Consider the following 19575-nt stretch of genomic DNA (forward strand, 5'->3'; position numbering starts at 1 on the left):
CTTCCATCTTGAAGGATTAGGGCAGCAGATACATTGGGACACCGCCCCTTGCAAGTACACCTTGAAGCCACCCACCATCCAGACTTGGAAATATATCGCCGTTCATTCTGTGTGGCTGGGTTAAAATCTTGCAATTCCTTTCCTAATGGCACCAGGCGTCTACTCACACCAAATGGACTGCCACGATTCAAGAGGATCGCTCACCCCCATCATCTATAGGGCAGCTAGTTATGGGTAATATGTGCTATCCCAGCCAGCAATGCCCACAAGCTACAAGGGAATAAAAAAAAGCCAGGGATTTGTCGGAGTTTCGGTGAAAGCAGGCAATGCCAATGCTGTTGAGATGGTCATTTCCACTCTGCTGTATCTTTCATAGGCTAAGGAGTGAACGAAAAGGACGGCCAGCCCCTGCAGACTGTGGGAGAGCACTAGTGTTTACTTCATGGTCTTCTCATGTGGCAGAGAGTCCCTTCACTCCTGGCAAAATGCCAATGGATCCAGGAAGAGACCCTTAGTGAACCTCTTCAGTGGCACAGTTGGCTTCCAAAATGGCTGTCTGCCACATTTCCTGCTGTTTGGCAAAATAATGCAGCAGCAGAGCCTGGTAGATTCCCACTTTACCAATCTGCCCACCTCTGAGCCCATTCCCAAAGGTTCCATACGATTAGAATCACTATGGTGCAGAATTCGGACCATCGAGTGCACACTGATCCTCCAAAGTGTGTCCCACCTTTTCTCTAAAACACCATACATTCTATTATCCTGGCCAATCCACCTAGCATGCACAGAGCATCCAGAGAAAACCCACACAGACACGGGGAGAATGTGCAAGCTCCGCACAGAGAGTTGCCCAACGGTGGAATTGAACCTTGGCTCGTGGTGCTGTGAGGTATCAGTTCTAACCACTGAGCTGCCCTAATTTGTCCCCTTGTTTCTGCAAAGGTTTAGAATAAAGTGCCGGCTGAGAGTCGTTCTTCCAACACTTACCCCACCCCCTCCCCACATTCCTCCTCCTCCTCCTCCCCCTCCCTTTCCCCCTTCACAAACTCCATTCCTGACATCACTCACCTCATCGCCAGGGATCCGTTCCATTCTAAGGCCTCAGATTCCCTTCCACGTGGTGCTGCTGAGGCTGGCGATGGTGACCTCTGCCCATAGGGTCTGCGATCCCTGGGCGGGGTTGGGGTCAGTGCCCTGCTGCATGGTGGGTCTTCCTTAAATTCCTGATGAAGGGTTTTTGCCCGAGATGTTGATTTTCCTGCTCCCTTGGATGCTGCCTGACCTGCTGTGCTTTTCCAGCAGCATTTTAATCTAAAATTCCTTAAAGCGGCCAGAGGGGAGCGGGGGTGGGGGGAGGAGGTTCCACTCAACTGGCATCCAAGATCAGCTCCAAAGATTGGGTCACAAGTCTCATCAAGATCCCTATCAAAGCATACCCATGAGCTGAGAGCATCACTTGATGCAGATCAATATCCATAACTAAATCCTGTTCTACCATTGTATAAGTGTTATAATTCAGATCGATCTGCCACTGGCAACAACTGTGATACTGTCAATCCACTTTATTTCTTTATTTTCTTGTACCCTATGATTTCATTTCAGGAATGCATAATAGTCAAAAATTGACAGACATGAAATTATAGAAACAAAGAAAATAGAGGCATACCATTCAGCCCTTCGAGCATGTTCTGCCCTTCGATATGATCATGCCTGGTCATCCAACTCAGTCCCCTTATCCCACTTTCTCTCCATACCCTTTGATTCCTCTAGTCCCAAGAACTATACATCATTTCTCCTTGAAAACATTCAATGTTTTGGACTCCATGCTATCTCTGACAGACAAATTTGATAAACCAATGTTTCTGTTGGTGTTCTCAGAAGATTAAAGAGACATGTATGTATGGGCTTGGAATGGTTAGATTTTGATTTGGATTCATTAATGGGCCCAGATGGGGAATAAACAGACAGTTGTAAATCAAGTGGCCAGTAGAAATTGCCCCTCAGGCTGTGTCAGAGTCCTCCACACAGGTTGGGTCTTCACTAGATAGGGGAGGCAGTAGCCTAGTGGTATTATCGCTAGGCTGTTAATCCAGAGACCCAGGCGATGTGTGGTTTGAAGCTTGCCATGGTGGTATTTGCATTCAATAAAAATCTGGAAAGTCTAATGATGACTGTGAGTCAGTTGTCAGGAAAAACCCACCTGGTTCCCTAATGTCCTTTAGGAAAGGAAACTGCCATCCTTACCTGGTCTGGCCTTCATATGACTCCAGACTACAATCAGTGTGGTTGACTCTTAACCTGTCCTCTGGGTAATTAGGAATGGACAATAAATGCTGGCCTAGCCAGAGATGCCTACATCCTATGAAAAAAAAAGAGAGCTCACCTGAGCAACTAACATCAGTATTGGACTGCCTGCCTTATGCAACAGCAGTTGAAAAGTGTGGTGCTGGAAAAGCACAGCCGGTCAGGCAGCATCTGAGGAGCAGGAGAGTAGACATTTCGAGCACAAGCCTTTCCTCTGGAATGTGGTGTGGGGGAAGGGGGCTGAAAAATAAATAGGAGGGTAGAGGTGGGGCTGGTAACTGGAGCTGAGGAAGGTAACTGGAAGGTGATAGGTAGATGCAGGTGGGGGGGTGATGGTGATAGGTCGGAGCAGAGGGTGGAGCAGCAAGGTGGGAAGGAAGATGGAGAGGTAGGACAGTTCAAGAGGGCAGTGCCAAGTTGGAGGGTTGGTTCTGGGATGGGGTGGGGGTGGGGAGATGAAACTTGTGAAATCGACATTGATTCCATACGGTTGGAGGGTCCCAAGGTGGAAGATAAAGCATTCTTCCTCTAGGCATCAAGTAACTTGGATTTGGTGGTGGAGAAGGCCCAGGACTTGCATGTCCTTGGCAGAGTGGGAGGGGGAGTTGAAGTGGTCAGCCACGGGGCGGTGGGGTTGTTTCGAGCGTGTGACCAGGGATGTTCTCTGAAACGTTCCATGAGTTGGCATCCTGTATCCCCAGTGTAGAGGAGACTATGTCGAGAGCAATAGATACAGTAGATGACATGCAAGAAAATCTCTGCCAGAAATGGAAGGATCCATTGGGGCCCTGGATGGAGCTCAGGGGAGAGGTATTGGTGTAGGTTTCACACCTCTTACGGAGGCAAGGGAAGGTGTGGGGAGTGGAGGATGGATTGGTTAGGAGGGGGCATGGATCTAATGAGGAAGTCGCGGAGGGAATGGTCTCTGCGGAATGCTGACAGGGGTGGGGAGGGATATATATATCTCTGGTGGTGTGATCTGACTGCTAGTGGCAGAAATGGTGGAGGATAATGCACCAGCACCCAATCAAGTCACAGGACCATTATATTGGAGGAGGTGGGGTGCAGTGATGTCCATCCACCTCGAGGGGTCACTACTTTTAACTTTAAAAAAATACTGCAGGGTTTGGTGCAGAATTCTGATCAGCATTGACCCAACCTGAGATTCAGTCACCCCAATTACTCTCTAAATTTCTGATGAAGGGCTTTTGCCTGAAACGTGGATTTTCCTGCTCCTCGGATGCTGCCAGACCTGCTGTGCTTTTCCACCCCCACACTCTTGATTCTAAACACCAGCATCTGCAGTACACACTTTCGCCCAATTAATCTCTTGTCAAAGTTTAGATTCTTTAAGTGTGAAATTACAAACCCAAATACTTGTTTTTGGCATCCATCAGAGACATTAAACAGTCTCAGCCAATCTCGCCGTGAAACCAAATTCTGCTCAGATTGGGCACTAGACCATTCAACTGCTAAATAGACATAATTTGTACCTGTTTTATCCCTGAAAAAAGGGAGGATTCATGTCAACTTCCACTCCAGAAGCATTCTTAATTCCTGAAAATTTGGGTGTGAAACTTCATTATGGAACTTTGTTCAGGCAATATATAAAAGTTTTGAAGGAGAACCATACTAGATTCAAAATGTTCACTCTGTTTCTTTCCCCACAGATGCTGCCAGACCTGCTGAGTTTCTCTGTGTTTGTACCATTTCTGTATTTTTTAATATCCTTCCTTTGACAGCACCTTCCAAGCCCATAATCTCTGATGTCCTGAAGGATAAGGGCAGTAGAGACATGAGAGCATCACCATCTGCAAGTTCCCCTCCAGCGCCCTGATTTGGAATTGTATCACTGCTCCTTCAGTGTCGCTGGATCCAAATCCTGCAATTCCCTTCCAAACAGCTCTAAAAGGGTGTTCAAACACCAAAAGGACTGCAGCAGTTCATGAAGGGGGCTCACCATCACATTTTCGAGGATAATTAGGGACGGGTGATAATTGCTGGCCCAGCCAGTGATACCCACATCCCATAAAAGAATGTTAAAAAAAAGTGTTCCATCAATTCAAATAGATCAAAACAGCTAAACCAAAAGAATCACCACACAGCATGGGAAGTACATTGATTCTTGGTGGTGTGCACTTTGTAAATTACTATATTTACAAGTGATGTGCTTTTTTACCAATCGATTGTGTTTGGAGCAGCTGTAATTCCAGTTCATCTCAGTCATAAACCACACGTTTCCCACAGGCTTCACATGTAAAGGAGATGTGACACAAGGCACTAAGTATTGACTTTGTGATGCAATGCTTGTATTCACGTCAAAACGTTGCTTTATATTGACTCTGACCAGTTGTGGAATGGCTTAGGTTTGTAACTGTGTCCTTCTGTTTGTTTTTTTTTCCCTTTCAGCAAGGTGAGGTTGACTGCTGGCCTCTGCTGTGCCCGGAAATCGATTGTGAATTTAGCACAATCCCGGAGGGTGAATGCTGCCCGCAATGTACCACTGATCCTTGCCAAGCTGACAAAATTCGCAATGACATCACCAAGACCTGTGTGGATGAGCTTAATTTGGTCCGCTTTACAGGATCGTCATGGATAAAACATGGCACGGAATGTACTCTCTGCCAATGCAAGGTCAGCTAGTGACATTTATCAACCTCAACCTGTAACAGTTCAGCAGGAACGTAATATTTTTCCAAAAGGAAAAAAAACTCATACAGCTCCTTTGGTAAAATATTTTATGGCAAATCAAACACCTCTGAATTATGGACTGTACTGTAATGGAGGAAATCAGGGGAAACTGCAGCGAACGTGTGTGAGCTGCTGCATTTTGAGAAAGCAAACCTTAGCAGGACTTATACACTTGATGGTAAGGTCTGAGGGAATGTTACTGAACAAAGAGACCTTGGAGTGCAGGTTCATAGCTCATTGAAAGTGGAGTCGCAAGTAGATAGGACAGTGAAGAAGGCGTTTCCTTTATTAGTCAGAATATTGAGTACAGGAGTTGGGAGGTCATGTTGCGGCTGTACAGGACATTGGTTAGGCCACTGTTGGAATATTACATGCAATTCTGGTCTCCTTCCTGTCAGAAAGATGTTGTGAAACTTGAAAGGGTTCAGAAAAGATTTACAAGGATGTTGCCAGGGTTGAAGGATTTGAGATATAGGGAGAGGCTGAACAGGCTGGGGCTGTTTTCCCTGGAGCGTTGGAGGCTGAGGGGTGACCTTATAGAGGTTTACAAAATTATGAGGGGCATGGATAGGATAAATAGGCAAAGTATTTTCCCTGGGGTTGGGGAGTCCAGAACTAGAGGGCATAGGCTTAGGGTGAGAGGGGAAAGATATAAAAGAGACTTAAGGGGCAACTTTTTCACGCAGAGGGTGGTACGTGTATGGAATGAGCTGCCAGAGGAAGTGGTGGAGGCTGGTACAATTGCAACATGTAAAAGGCATCTGGATGGGTATATGAATAGGAAGGATTTGAGAGATATGGGCTGGGTGCTAGCAGGTGGGACTAGATTGGGTTGGGATATCTGGTCGGCATGGACAGGTTGGACCAAAGGGTCAGTTTCCGTGTTGTACATCTCGATGACTCTATGACTGTATGTAGGCATCACTGGCCTGACCAGCATTTATAGTCGAGAGTGTGTTGCTGGAAAAGCACAGCAGGTCAGGCAGCATCCGAGGTGCATGAGAGTCAACATTTCGGACATAAGCCCTTCATCAGGAATGATTCCTGATAAAGGATGTACGCCTGAAACGCCGATTCTCCTGCTCCTCGGATGCTGCCTGACCTGCTGTGCTTTTCCAACACCACACTCTCGACTCTGATCTCTAGCATCTGCAGCCCTCACTTTCACCCAGCATTTATAGCCCATCCCTAATTGCCCAGAGGGCAGTTAAAAGACATTCCTTTCACTGCAGTCACATATAGGCCAGACCAGGTAAAGATGGTAGATTTCCTTCTCTAAAGTGTTGTACAAAAGAAGCAAGGGTGATGTGAGAAAAACACTTTCTCTCAGTGAGTAGTTAGGGTCTGGAATGCATTGTCTAGGAATATAATGGAGGCAAGTTCCATGGAGGCATTCAAAAGGGGTATTGGATGATTATTCAGGAAGAAATGGTGTGTAGGGAGATAGAGAAAAGGCAGATTGGCACAAGGCTATGCTTTTGGATGTAGGTTTGCTTACTGAGCTGCAAGGTTCATTTCCAGACGTTTCCTTACCTTACTAGGTAACATTTCAGTGGGCCTCAGGCAAGGCAATGCTGAAAATTCCTGCTTTCTGTTTATATGTTTGAGTTTTTTTGGGTTGCTGATGTCATTTCCTGTGTTGAAGTCATTTCCTGTGGTGAAGTCACTTCCTGTTCCTTTTTTCAGGAGGTGGTAGATGGGGTCTAACTTGATGTGTTTATTGATAGAGTTCCAGTTGGAATGCCGTGCCAAACAAAGACACGCATGAGAATTCCTAGAAGCATGGCATTCCAACCGGAACTCTATCAACAAACACATTGAGTTAGACCCCATCTACCACCCCTGAGAAAAGGAACAGGAAGTGACTTCACCACAGGAAATAACATCACCATAGGACATGACATCACCAACCCAAAAAAACCCAAACATATAAAGAGAAAGCAGGAATTTTCAACATTGCTTTACCTGAGGCACACTGAAGACGTTACCTAGTAGGGTAACGAAACATCTGAAAATGAACCTTGCAGCTCAGCGAGCAAACCTACATCCAAAACCTTAACCTGAGCTACAAATCTTCTCAAAACTTGCTAACAAGGTTATGATGCTTATATGAAAAGCCAGAGCAAACACAGTAGGCCAAATGGCCTCCTTCTGCACAACAACTCTTCTGTAAAGAAAATTAGTGAACCAGAACGTTATTTTTTAATAACAGTTGGCAGTGACTACATGGTCAACATCAATTTAGACTTCGCCATCTGTCATGGTGGGATTTGAACCCGTGTCTCTGAGCATTATCTTCAGGCTCTGGATTACCATAGTCCAATGATAATACACAGCACCTTCTCCTCCACTAATATCACAGAAGTAATTATCCAGAGACCCAGGCAATTTCTCTGGGAGCACTGACTCAAATCCCAACATGGCAACTTATAGAATTTAAGTTCAATTAATAAATCTGCCATTGAAAGTGCATCTCAGTGTTGATGACCAGGACAATGACCATCAATTCTCATAAAAACTAATCTGATTCTATCACGGGAGGAAAATCTGCTGACTTTACCTGGACTATCGCACATTACAGAATCAGATGAGTTTTTATGAGAATTAATGGTCATTGTCCTGGTCATCAACACTGAGATCCACTTTCAATTCCAGATTACAGCAACATGGTTGATTTTTAACTACTCGCTGAAATGTTCTTCAAGCACCATTTGTAACCCTTCAGGTACTGAAGCAGTCCATGATCAAATGCAACAGGATTTGGACAATGTCTAGGCTTGGGCTGATAAGTGGAGAGTAACATTCACGTCACATAAATGCTAGGCTCTGACCATACCCAATAAGAGACAATCCAACCACCTTTTCTTGGCATTCAATGGTGTTACCATCACTGAATCCCCCACTATCAACATCTTGGGTGACTATTGACCAGAAACTCAATTGGACTCATTTGTCAGAAACACATAAATACAGTGTCTTTAAGACCAGGTCAGAAGGTAGGACTACTTCAGTGCATAACTCACCTCCTTACTCCCAAAGTCTGTCCATCATCTACAAGGCACAAGTCAGGAGTGTGATGGAATACTCTGCACTTGCCTGGATGGGGGCAGCTTCAACAACACCCAAGAAGCTTGATACCATCCAGGACAAAGCGGTTCGCTTGATTGGCACCACATCCACAAACATCCACTCGCTCCACCACCCATACTCAGTAGCAGCAGTATATACTAACTATAAAATGACTGCAGACTGTAGAAATTCACCAAAGAATCCTTAAGACAGCGCTTTCCAAACCCACAACCACTTCTACCTAGAAGGACAAGGGCAGCAAATATGTGGGAATGCCACCCCGTGCAAGTTCCCCTCCAACCCACTCACCATCCTGACTTGGAAATATATCGCCGTTCCTTCACTGTCGCTGGGTCAAAATCCTGGAATTCTCTCCCTAAGGGTACGGTGGGTCAATCCACAGCATCTGGACTGCAGCGATTCAAGATGACAGCTCACCCCCACCTTCTTAAGGGCACCTAGGGATGGGTAATAAGTACTGACGCCAGCCAGCAACATACCACAAGGAAATAAAAATAAAATGCAGTTCAAGAGCAATTAGAGAGGAACACCAAATGATAGCCTTATGACACCCACACCCCACAAAGAACACAATACTCTGCTTGAATAAATTTGGTTGAGGATGAAATACTGGGAGGGTGACCAGGGAGAATTTCCTAGCTCTTCTTTGAAATAGTTCCATCCGTCTGAGTGCCAGACAAGAACGGTGGCATTCAAAAGGTGGAAAATTAATGAAAAATTAGAAACACTGAACACTAAAATATAAACAAAAAAAACTACAATCAATCCTTCAATATCTGAAAAGACAATGGCTTGGAGTTTCTAATTCATGTCTGAAACCCTATTTCCTACCCCAATATAATTAAAAATGACTCATTCTGAGTCGGAGATTCCTGAACAGGGACACCTATACAAAATCTGCTCAGGAATCTATGACTCCAGCAGCACAGAAGATTTTTGGAGATACTGCATCATATTTTGGAACAGTAAATGTGCATGTTCTGTGATTTAAATAGCCCAGCAGCCCAACCCAACCACTTTGCCAACTCCAGTAAAAGGCTAAGAGTATAAGCTAAGTATGGGGTGAAGATAGGAGTTGTTTAAGGAGCTAATCTGCTGGGTGGCTGAGGGAGATATAGTGTGCTGGGTTGTTGAGCAGATGTGTCAAGTGGTTCAGGGGTATAATATGGCAGGCGGGTGAGATTGGGGGAGCTTAGCTACGAGGGACTGGTCGGTAGTGAGTCCAGGGGTCAGTTTAACAGCTACTTGAGTGTTATACTAGGTTTTTAGTCCTCTAACCTTTCCTGGGTAACTATTAAGCTATTAACAGTCTCATTTCTCAGACTGTAAGGGGCTTTTTGCAGAGGGTTTCAGAGGCAGGGAACTGCTCATCAAAAGTTTCAATTTCCCAAGTAATTCCCATGGAATATGCTGTGTCAGCTTCCTATACAGTCCCAATGCATAACTCCAGTCTGTACCATTCCAATGACTTGGACAATATTTAATCTTTAGTAAGGATCTCAGGCAAAGTAGGTTTTGCTCATCTGACATACGCTGAGCCATTTGTCACAGAAAGACCACTCCGTCCACCATAAATTAAAGCAGACTATCTTACCTGATATATGTAGGACAAAAATATTTTCATTTTTCCAGGAATATTTTGTTTAACCAGGAACAATTAAAAGGTAATATGCGGTTAGGCATCAGGTATGTTATAAACTTAGCTTTTAGCTATCACCTTCACCATAGATTATTTTACAGGATACAAATCACTTTCACGTATCAACATTATTTTCACAATATGTATTGAGGTATGGAGCAATTTTGTTGTACTTTTGCCACTAACTGGTTACATGACAGAACACTTATTTATCCATGATGTCGTGACTGTGAAAATGAAATTCATTTTTAAGTGAAAAGAAATCAATTACTAGAAAATAAGAGTGAAAATTTGTGTGAAATATATTAAAATCACTCAACAACTTTTAGATCAATTTAATGATTATTTTTCCTCAATGTTGTTCAGAGCATATTTTTTCTTCAATACCATGTAGCTTAGTTCTAGTTTAGGACTTCACGGATTAAAATGTTGCAAATGATTTTTAAGTTACAGAAAAGTGATTAGCTACTTATTGAGTTGTAATGCAGTCAGAACGGGCATATTCAGTTCCACAGGCTCAGTACATGCAGTTAGTTCCCTTCTTGCAAACAGGTTCCATTCCAGAGTCTGTTCACAAGTTGATTTGTATACAAGTCGGAAAACAATGCAGGACAAAGCACTAATAGTCATTTGTGAGGACAGGAAATGTACATATATTGGATCTTTAAAATTACACCTCAGTTATGGGATTACATTTGTAAGTACAAGCTGGATGTTGTAAATCAGGGACCCCTGTGTATTTGCTCTCTGTGTGCTAGGTGAATATAGATCTTTGTCTTCTAGTTTATAAGGAATCAGTATCAAAAAAAACATAACCTGAAATTTGTTTGGTGTGAAGCCACTACAATATAGAACAAGACATTATGGCACAGATTTAACTAGGCCATTACATCATTTTCCACAATTTAATGATTCAGAATATGTAATTAATCATCTCTTTAATTGACAGGAAGTTCTGCTTCGAAGGTAATTGGTTCATGCATCTATATCTAAGTGTGTGTTTAATAAATCACCGTTAAAATGAAATAGGGGTGAACAAATAAATTATTTTAAGTAGTGGATACATGAAATTAACCACCTCAAAAAAACAGTAATATCGCTGTTTTACTTCCTTCTAAAAGAGCCAGATAAGTATCTTATTAGGAGCAAGATTGACAGTTAGAGGAATGAGAAAAGAACAAGACTGTCAAATACAGTATAGAATACAATGATTTTTACACTGTTGGGACCATGGAAATGTCATCCATGGAAAACAGCCAGCCGAAGTTGAATAATGAAGGTGTACATCTCAATTGCCTTAAGGGTTTCAAGGAAACATTACACCAAACTTCCTATCAGCAGATTAAGTAAGTGGAGCAGAATCCATGATTGAATGCTTGTTGCATGGTTACAAAACAAATGAGTTGGTTTCCCATCAGTAAATTATAATAATCCTATGAACTGATAGCTTCACCTAATGAAGGGGCAGCGCTCTGAAAGCTTGTGATTTCAAATCAACCTGTTGGACTATAACCTGGTGTCATGTGACCTTTGACCTAATAGCTAATGAGCGAGGGGTAGGTTTCTCACACTGAACCTAGACAGCATATGGGCCTGAAATACTCGTTACTACCCCAATGAGAACTCCTTAATATTTATCCATTTAAACAATAATGCAACAGAACAGTTTTTCAGTTTGTATTTAGTACACAGCTCTGTGCAATTTTAAAAACACACAGAGAATACTGGAGAAACTCGACAGGTCTGGCAGCATCTGTGGAGAGAGAAAACCTCTCACATACAAATTTCCCTCTCCACGGATGCTGCCAGACCTGCTGAGTTTCTCCAGGATTCCCCTGTGTTTGTTTCAGATTTCCAGCATCTGCAGGGTTTTGCTTTCTGTTCAATTTTAGCTAGAACGCTTGATACCACTAATAAACTATTGATACAGGCAACACATTTAAAAGTAAAGAACTGTGGATGCTGGAAATCAGAAACAGAAACGGAAATTGCTGGAAAAGCTCAGCAGGTGTGGAGTGAAAGTGGAGTTAATGTTTAATGGTTTAGTGTCCCTTCTTCAGAAACAGATCACAACGTTGACACTGCAATGGGATTCTGATTACGTATGCATGACATTACCAAGGCTGACAGCTTTCAGCATCTGATGGGCCCCAGCCTTTCTTCATCTGCTGCTGAAACACTAACCTTTAACTTTGTCACCTCGAAACTTGATTATTTTAGCCTTTTCTTGCCAGCCACCCATCTTCTATTGTACTCGGCTTCCCACGTTCAGGCTCACACATTCATAAATAAAGACAGAAATTGCTACAGAGACTCAACAGACCAGATAGCATCTGTGGAGAAATTTTGTGCAGTAATTTGCTTTTATTATAGGAACTGTACATGCATGTGTTTTCCAATTTATATTGGCTTCACAGACCAAAAATGCCTCAGTTTTAAAATTCTTATTTCAGTTTTCAGAGTCTTTCACAGAGTCAGCCATCAACTCCCAAATGTCCCTCCAAACCCAAACACCTCCCTCCTGCCTCCCCCCACACTATCACCTTTCGCAGTGCTGAAACTGTATGGTTGATATCTGCTCAGTTCCAATTCTGGTTTGCTTTGGCAACCCCGATTTTAATGATCCTGCTGTTGTAAGCCATGCTATCTAATATCAGAACCCTTTCCAAAACCACTACTGCTCCCTCCTTTTAACGTATCTCATAAGGTCACCCCATGACCACATTTTGATCATCTATCTGTATATCCAATGAGGCAGATACTGTCTGATCTTGTTTGATGTGAAATGCCGTGAGACATTTCACAGCCTCAAAAGCACTATGGGTAGCACAATGGCTCAGTGGCTAGCACTGCTGCCTCACAGCACCAGGGACCCGGGTTCAATTCCCGCCTTGGGAAACTGTCTGTGTGGAGTTTGCACATTCTCCCCGCGTCTGCATGGGTTTCCTCCAGGTGCTCTGGTTTCCTCCCACAGTCCAAAGACGTGCAGGTTAAGTGAATTGGCCATGTTAAACTGCCAGTAGTACTAGGTGCATTATTTAGGGGTAAATGTAGGGGAATGGGACTGGGTGGGTTGTTCTTTGGAGGGTCAGTGTGGACTTGTTGGGCTGAAGGGTCTGTTTCTACACTGTCGGTAATCGAATCTAATCATAAACACAAGTTGTTGGTGGTGGTCTCTTTGAGTCTATTTTAGCTTGAGTTCAGTAACTTGATAGATATTTTCTTATCAATGTATTCAGAGGGTGGTAGGTGCCTGGAATGCGTTGCCAGCAGAGATGGTAGAGGCAGGCATGGTAGATTCATTTAATGTGCTTCTGGACGGATGCATGAGTAGGTGGGGAACAGAGGGATACAGATGCTTAGGAACTGGGCAACAGATTTAGACAGTAGATTTGGATCGGCTCAGACTTGGAGGGCCGAAGGGCCTGTTCCTGGGCTGTAAATTTTCTTTGTTCTTTCTTTGTTCTTTGAGATATTATCACACAGCTCAGCAGCGGGTAGGACTTGAATCTGTATCTCCTGGTTCAGAAGTAGGGACATTACCACTGAGCCACAAAACCCATTGGTTTTTGCATGCAGATTTTTCCCTAATTTGTTTAGAGATGGAGCAGGTGGGATTTGAACTGAGGCCTCCTGATTGAGAGAGGAACACTACCACTACATCACAGGAACCCTTATTTAATAGATTCGTATACAGTCAGTTCTGCTATAACACATGTTTCTTCAACATGAATTGGCTATAAGACAATGGAAGAATTTAGACCCTTATTGGTAGAAGGTGAACCTGCCTTACCTGTCTTGGCTATCACATGAATCCGGCCTCATAGTTTAAATGGCGCGGCTAATGCACAATTTTCTTAAAACACAAGATCACATGAGGACAGAACTATTGCGTTTTATTAGAACCAACTGCAATTCTGTTTTATGACCTTGCTATGTTTATGCATCTGCACTAATGTCTGTCTTAAAGTCCATGGGAAGGTCGTGACTTGCAGTGTGACTTTTACCCCAGCTCTCTCTCACATCCTTTCTCTTCTCTTCCTCCAGAATGGTCACGTCTGCTGTTCAGTGGACCCTCAGTGCCTTCAGCAACTCTAAACCGTAAAACACTCTGTCTAGCATTTGTTGTGCCATTTGTGTGGAATTCCTGTCAATTCTACAGGGCAAGAGTTAACATCAGTACAAAGCTCTCTACAAGAACAACTTTCCTATCAGAAAATAACGTTTATACCAAATACATATTTATGTTCAACCAAATCAGAAGCTGTTATCATCAAGAGGAAATTACATCCTAGCAAGGACCGAGAGTGCTGGAGCTAAATGTGGCCAGTTTACAAACAGAGAAATCATTTGAAAGCAAGTGCAAACTTGGTAGATTGTATGTGAAAAAAAATGTTTTAACACCAAGTTTAGAAAGAGTATATGTACAAGCATGACTAGACAGTAAGGATCTCAATGCAAGGAAAGTCATGTAATGTATTTTTTTCTGTTGTTTGTTTGAATTGATGTTTCCCAGTTCCAATGATTGCTGACTTGCTTGTCTTAGTGCGAATACGTCGAATTTAAATTAAAACAATTTTCATTCAATTTCAAAATGACGTTTTCTCTTCAATTTAACACAATGCCAACACTTCTGTTTTCAAAGGTATGGTGCACGTTGACTACCCTGACCCCAGGGTTGGAATGTTGTCAAAGTAGCTAATACTAACAGTGTAGGCCTGGGGCTAACACTTTCTCAGCTGTTTGTGGGACCCCCTACTCACCACCTCCCCACAAAAACAGGTGCTAGTTTACAACAGACTATCACCTCCTGTCCCTTGCCTGAGATCAGTAGGTTAGACATCTCAGCTTTAAGTAATTTCTTACCTTCCACTTTAGGAAGGATATATTGGCATTGGAGGGAGTACAACATGGGTTTACAAAAATGTTGCGTGGATTTCAGGGGTTAGGTTATACAGAGAGATTATACAAATCAAGCCTGTTTTCTCTAGACTTTAGAAGGTTAATGGATAATCTGATTGCAATCTTCAAGACATTAACAGGAAAATATGGTTTTTAAAATTCATTCACCGGATGAGGTTATCACTGGCTAGGCCAGCATTTATTGCCCATCCCTAATTGCTCAGAGGGCAGTTAAGAGTCAACCACATTGTTGTGAGTCTGGAGTCACATGTAGGCCAGACCAGGTAAGATTCATTAAGGTAAAAACAATGACTGCAGATGCTGAAAATCAAATACTGGATTAGTGGTGCTGGAAGAGCACAGCAGTTCAGGCAGCATCCAACGAGCAGCGAAATCAACGTTTCGGGCAAAAGCCCCTGATGAAGGGCTTTTGCCCGAAACGTTGATTTCGCTGCTCGTTGGATGCTGCCTGAACTGCTGTGCTCTTCCAGCACCACTAATCCAGGTAAGATTCATTCCCTAAGGGACATTAGTGAACCAGGTGGGTATTTTCTGACAATTGGCAATGGCTGCACATTCATCATTAGACCATTACATAATGGTTAACCATTACCATTATGTAATGATAAACTATTTCTACCGCTTCTAGATTCTAGAACTGGGGGCATAGTCTGAGAATTGGGGCCAGACCGTTCAGGAGAGATGTTAAGAAGCACTACTACTCACAAAGGATGGTAGAGGTTTGGAACTCACTTCCACAAATGGTAATTGATGTTAGGGAAAAAAAAGCAAAAATTGCTGGAAAAACTCAGTAGGTCTAGCAGCATCAGTGGAGAGAAAGCAGAGTTAATGTTTCGGGTCCAGTGATGCTTCTTCAGAACTCTGAGCAGTTCAGACAGCTCTGAAGAAGGGTCTCAGGACCCAAAGCATTAACTCTGCTTTCTCTCCATAGATGTTACCAGACCTACTGAATTTTTACAGCAATTTCTGATTTCAGCAGCTACAGTTCTTTTTTTTCTTTAGTAGTTGATGCTAGATCAGTTAATAATTTTAAATCTGAGATGGATAATTTTTTGTTAGCAAAGATATTAAGGTAGTTTGGCCACAGCTCAGCCATGATTTCATTGAATAGTGGAGCAGGCTTGAGGGCCTAAATGGCCTACTCCATTTGTTTGTTCTTCAGAGTCAGATCCCAACAGTTTCAATCTGGGGCTAACACTAAATGTTTACTCTATGGTAAACAAGTTCACTGTATTCTTCCCTTCTGAAGAACATTAATCTATATAACCACGTATATCCAAGGACCTCACAGCACTGCTCAACTCAACGAAACAAACAAAAGTAAAGCCTCTGTCTCAGAGCTATGGAGAGAAAAAAATCTTCTAAAACTCTCTAACAAAGCTTGAGGCTCCATTAACAAATAATCCGAGGTCAACAAAGATCCATTAGTGGTGCATAAGATACAATTATTTTCAAAATAGGTCTCATAAGCTTCATAAGTAGAAATCACCATGGCTACAGGAACACAGATAAGTTAATTCTTAATGTTAGAGACAAGGCAAACCCACATGTTATGACCACAAACCGAAATGCCAACCTTACAATTAATATGTATTTAAATCAGATAAACTAAATTGCAATGTGTGGAAATAAGACACAGACTCAGGATAGCAGAAATATTGCTAGTCACACACACAAAGTGATCCACACAATGGAATACTCATCACCATTAGAAAAGTGACCTGGATTTACTGAGATACCTCCATTGGTGAAGATTCCTGAGGCATTCCTACAGCAAATAGCAAATCGAGATGAGCCACAAGTGACTCAATTGGCTACATCAATATACATCCTGTTCATTTTATGCTTGATACGGGAGTATAGCTGTCCTATCAGACCAGCTGCTATGGATAAAGATGCAAGGGGTTACAGCCCACAGTGATACAACTACATGCCAGAGCTGAAATAATTGTCAGACAGATAGGAATGCTGCAGGTTACATTACAACACAATGTACATAGGTGAGTTGAAGATATGTACATTATTCGCAATCAGAAATCTTTAGCTTTGAGCCTACACGCATCTCAATTTAACATTCATCAGAAAGATTGGTGGAAATTGACAATCGCCCGGAGAACAACTGTTTCCAAAATAAACGGCACGGTGGCACAGTGGTTAGCACTGCTGCCTCACAGCACCAGAGACCTGGGTTCAATTCCCGCCTCAGGCGACTGACTGTGTGGAGTTTGCACATTCTCCCCGTGTCTGTGTGGGTTTCCTCCGGGTGCTCCGGTTTCCTCCCACAGTCCAAAGATGTGCAGGTCAGGTGAATTGGCCATGCTAAATTGCCCGTAGTGTTAGGTAAGGAGTAAATGTAGGGGTATGGGTGGGTTACGCTTCGGCGGGGCGGTGTGGACTTGTTGGGCCGAAGGGCCTGTTTCCACACTGTAAATAATCTAATCTAATCTAATCTAATCTAATCTAATAAACAACTGGCCCATAGGTAAACTGTAATAGACCAACCAGCAGAAGACCTTAATGGGCTTCCCAGACCCACGGCAGAAACCAAACAGAAGAACGAATCCAGTGAGGTCATGTCTGTTGACATAAAGAACCTTTGAAGAAACACAGACTTCACAGAGTAGTAGATATGCCCAACCTTCTTGTTTTCTAAAGCAGAACAGTTAACATCAGTGACAGATATAGTGCTGAGTGAGCAGCTATCGTTCAGTGACACAATTGAGAGTCTGAAAAGATTCAGGGACTGGTTTGTGGAGCACCTGCTCTCTCCACACATTAACCAACTCGAGAGTGTGGTGCTGAAAAAGCACAGCAAGTCAGGCAGCATCTGTGGAGCAGGAGAATTGATATTTTGGCTATAAAACCCGTCATCAGGAATGAAGGAATTCATTCTTTTCTAGACACTATTTTCACAAGAGTTCATTTGTAATTGTAAGTATCCCTCCATTTGAATGATGAGGAATTTTCAGCATATGTATAGCATCTACATTTCAATGATGTCTTTTTTTAATATTGTCATTAGATATTGTCCACCTTTGTGATGCACAGAGAAACATGGATGGAGAATTGAATCTCTTTTCCCTTGTTAAAGGCTTGACCTTTTTATGTTGGTAACACATCCTTCATCTTCACAAAACTACTTTAGGCTGTCTCTTTCCTTCTTCTAACTTCTGCATCATACCTGACATCATCTGTTATCATTTGTGACAAATAGAAAAAACTATTTACTGTTCCAGTGTGACACTGTCCCGTTGACTCTTTACTCTTGCTTCTTCAAGTACACATCATCTCATTTCCACTGTTTGGGGGTTATCGTGGTCATATTCAACCCATATTCTAAACTTCTAGATGTTCCTTTAACTACAATATGTTGTAAGGTCTCTTAAGGCCATTGGACCATTAGGTATCAGAGCTAAAACAGGCCATTCAGCCCATTGATTGTGCTTGATTTCTTGATTTTCTTATTGATTAAAAATTTGCCTTTCCCAACCTTGAATATTTTTAATGACCCGGTCTCAAGAACTCTATGCACTAAAGAATTCCATAGACTCACTCTGTCTGAGAGAAAGGAATTCCTCCTCATCTCTGTCTAAAATATGAACTCTGGCCCTAGACTCTCCCACAAGTGGAAACAATCCTCTATATCTACCCTGTCAATGGCCTATGAATCCTTTATATTTGAATAAACTTGCCTCTAATTCTTCTCAATGTCAAGGAGTACCGGCCCAATCCTTACTCAACCTCTCCTGATATGAAAATCCCTTCATTCCCAGGATCAACACAGTGAACATCCTCTGGGCTGCCTCCATTGCCAGTATCTCCTTAGATAAGGAGCCAAAATCGATCACAAGGTAAGGTCCTTTTTCACATATGCTCATTATCTCCTGATTTATTCTCTGTCCTACATCATAGCTCCAGTCAGGCGAACTATAGATTACTCTCACCAGTGCATTCGTTCCCTTATTATTACTCACCTCCATCCATATGGTATCGATATCTTCTGACCCAAAATTGTTTCTTGCTGTCACATTTATCCCATTTTTTTTTGTGCTAACAAAGCTACTCCATCAACCTTTATGATTCTGATTGTCTTATGATTAGGAAAGAGCACTGTGTTACCATAGTTTCTTTCTTGCCTTCAATTTCTATCCCTTGAAGTCATTCTCTGACTATTTGTTCTTCATATGGATTGAATAATTTTGGTGAGAGAATACAACCTTGTTTTACTCCTTTCTTCAACTGAAACCTACCCGATTGAACTTCTTCAAACCTGAAACTTATTGATTGCTTCCAACATGGGCTCAAGAAAAATCTTTATATCAATGTCACATTTCAGTGATGTATCTTAATGTTTGGAGATGGACACAATCGAATATTTCCTTTCATAGTCTATGAAGACATTGCAAATATGGATTAAATTTGGAATATCAGTCCGGATTAATATTGTTTTCTTTTTACTTTATGAGTTCCAATCAGTATCTCACACTTCTAGGTCAGGTACAGCAGAATGGTTACAGAATTAGGCATCATCAACTGTACCCCTAAATTTTTCTAATCCCCCGTATTGAGTAAATAAAGCCCCTAATGCATCAGTTCTCATATCAGCAGCTCATAGAACCTTAAAAAGTGAATTTGCTAATTGTATCATAACTAGTGGCAATTTTTAAAAAACATATTTAATGTTATCCACACTTCAGTGAGTTCCAGAGCTGAAAAGACACTGTTATAACCTATTGCAATAACCATGCTTACAATGCCGTTAAATTAAACATCCATGAAGAACTAGTCGCAATGATTAAATACGATGTCCTCTCAGCCTTGCAGTCATTCAAAGATTCACATTAATGGAATTACACAATGATAGGAAGAATATGATGATAATAATTGTTGCAAGTTCTATATCATGTATTCTAAATCACTAAACAGAA

The 19575-nt window shown here is 42.3% G+C and overlaps 1 protein-coding gene across 3 annotated transcripts in view; it reads left to right on the top strand.

The window, feature by feature from the left end:
- LOC140458014 (protein kinase C-binding protein NELL2-like) overlaps nucleotides 1-14319 on the top strand; it is a 375163-nt gene extending 360844 nt beyond the window's left edge. For all 3 annotated transcript variants that reach the window (XM_072551970.1, XM_072551972.1, XM_072551971.1), the window contains 2 exons: nucleotides 4714-4938; nucleotides 13772-14319. In XM_072551970.1, the coding sequence (XP_072408071.1) occupies nucleotides 4714-4938; nucleotides 13772-13822 (276 nt within the window). In that variant the 3' untranslated portion in view covers nucleotides 13823-14319. The remainder of the gene's footprint in view (nucleotides 1-4713; nucleotides 4939-13771) is intronic.
- The last annotated feature ends 5256 nt before the right edge of the window (nucleotides 14320-19575 follow it).

This window comes from Chiloscyllium punctatum, chromosome 32 (assembly GCF_047496795.1).
Source record: "Chiloscyllium punctatum isolate Juve2018m chromosome 32, sChiPun1.3, whole genome shotgun sequence".
NCBI classification, from domain to species: Eukaryota; Metazoa; Chordata; class Chondrichthyes; order Orectolobiformes; family Hemiscylliidae; genus Chiloscyllium; species Chiloscyllium punctatum.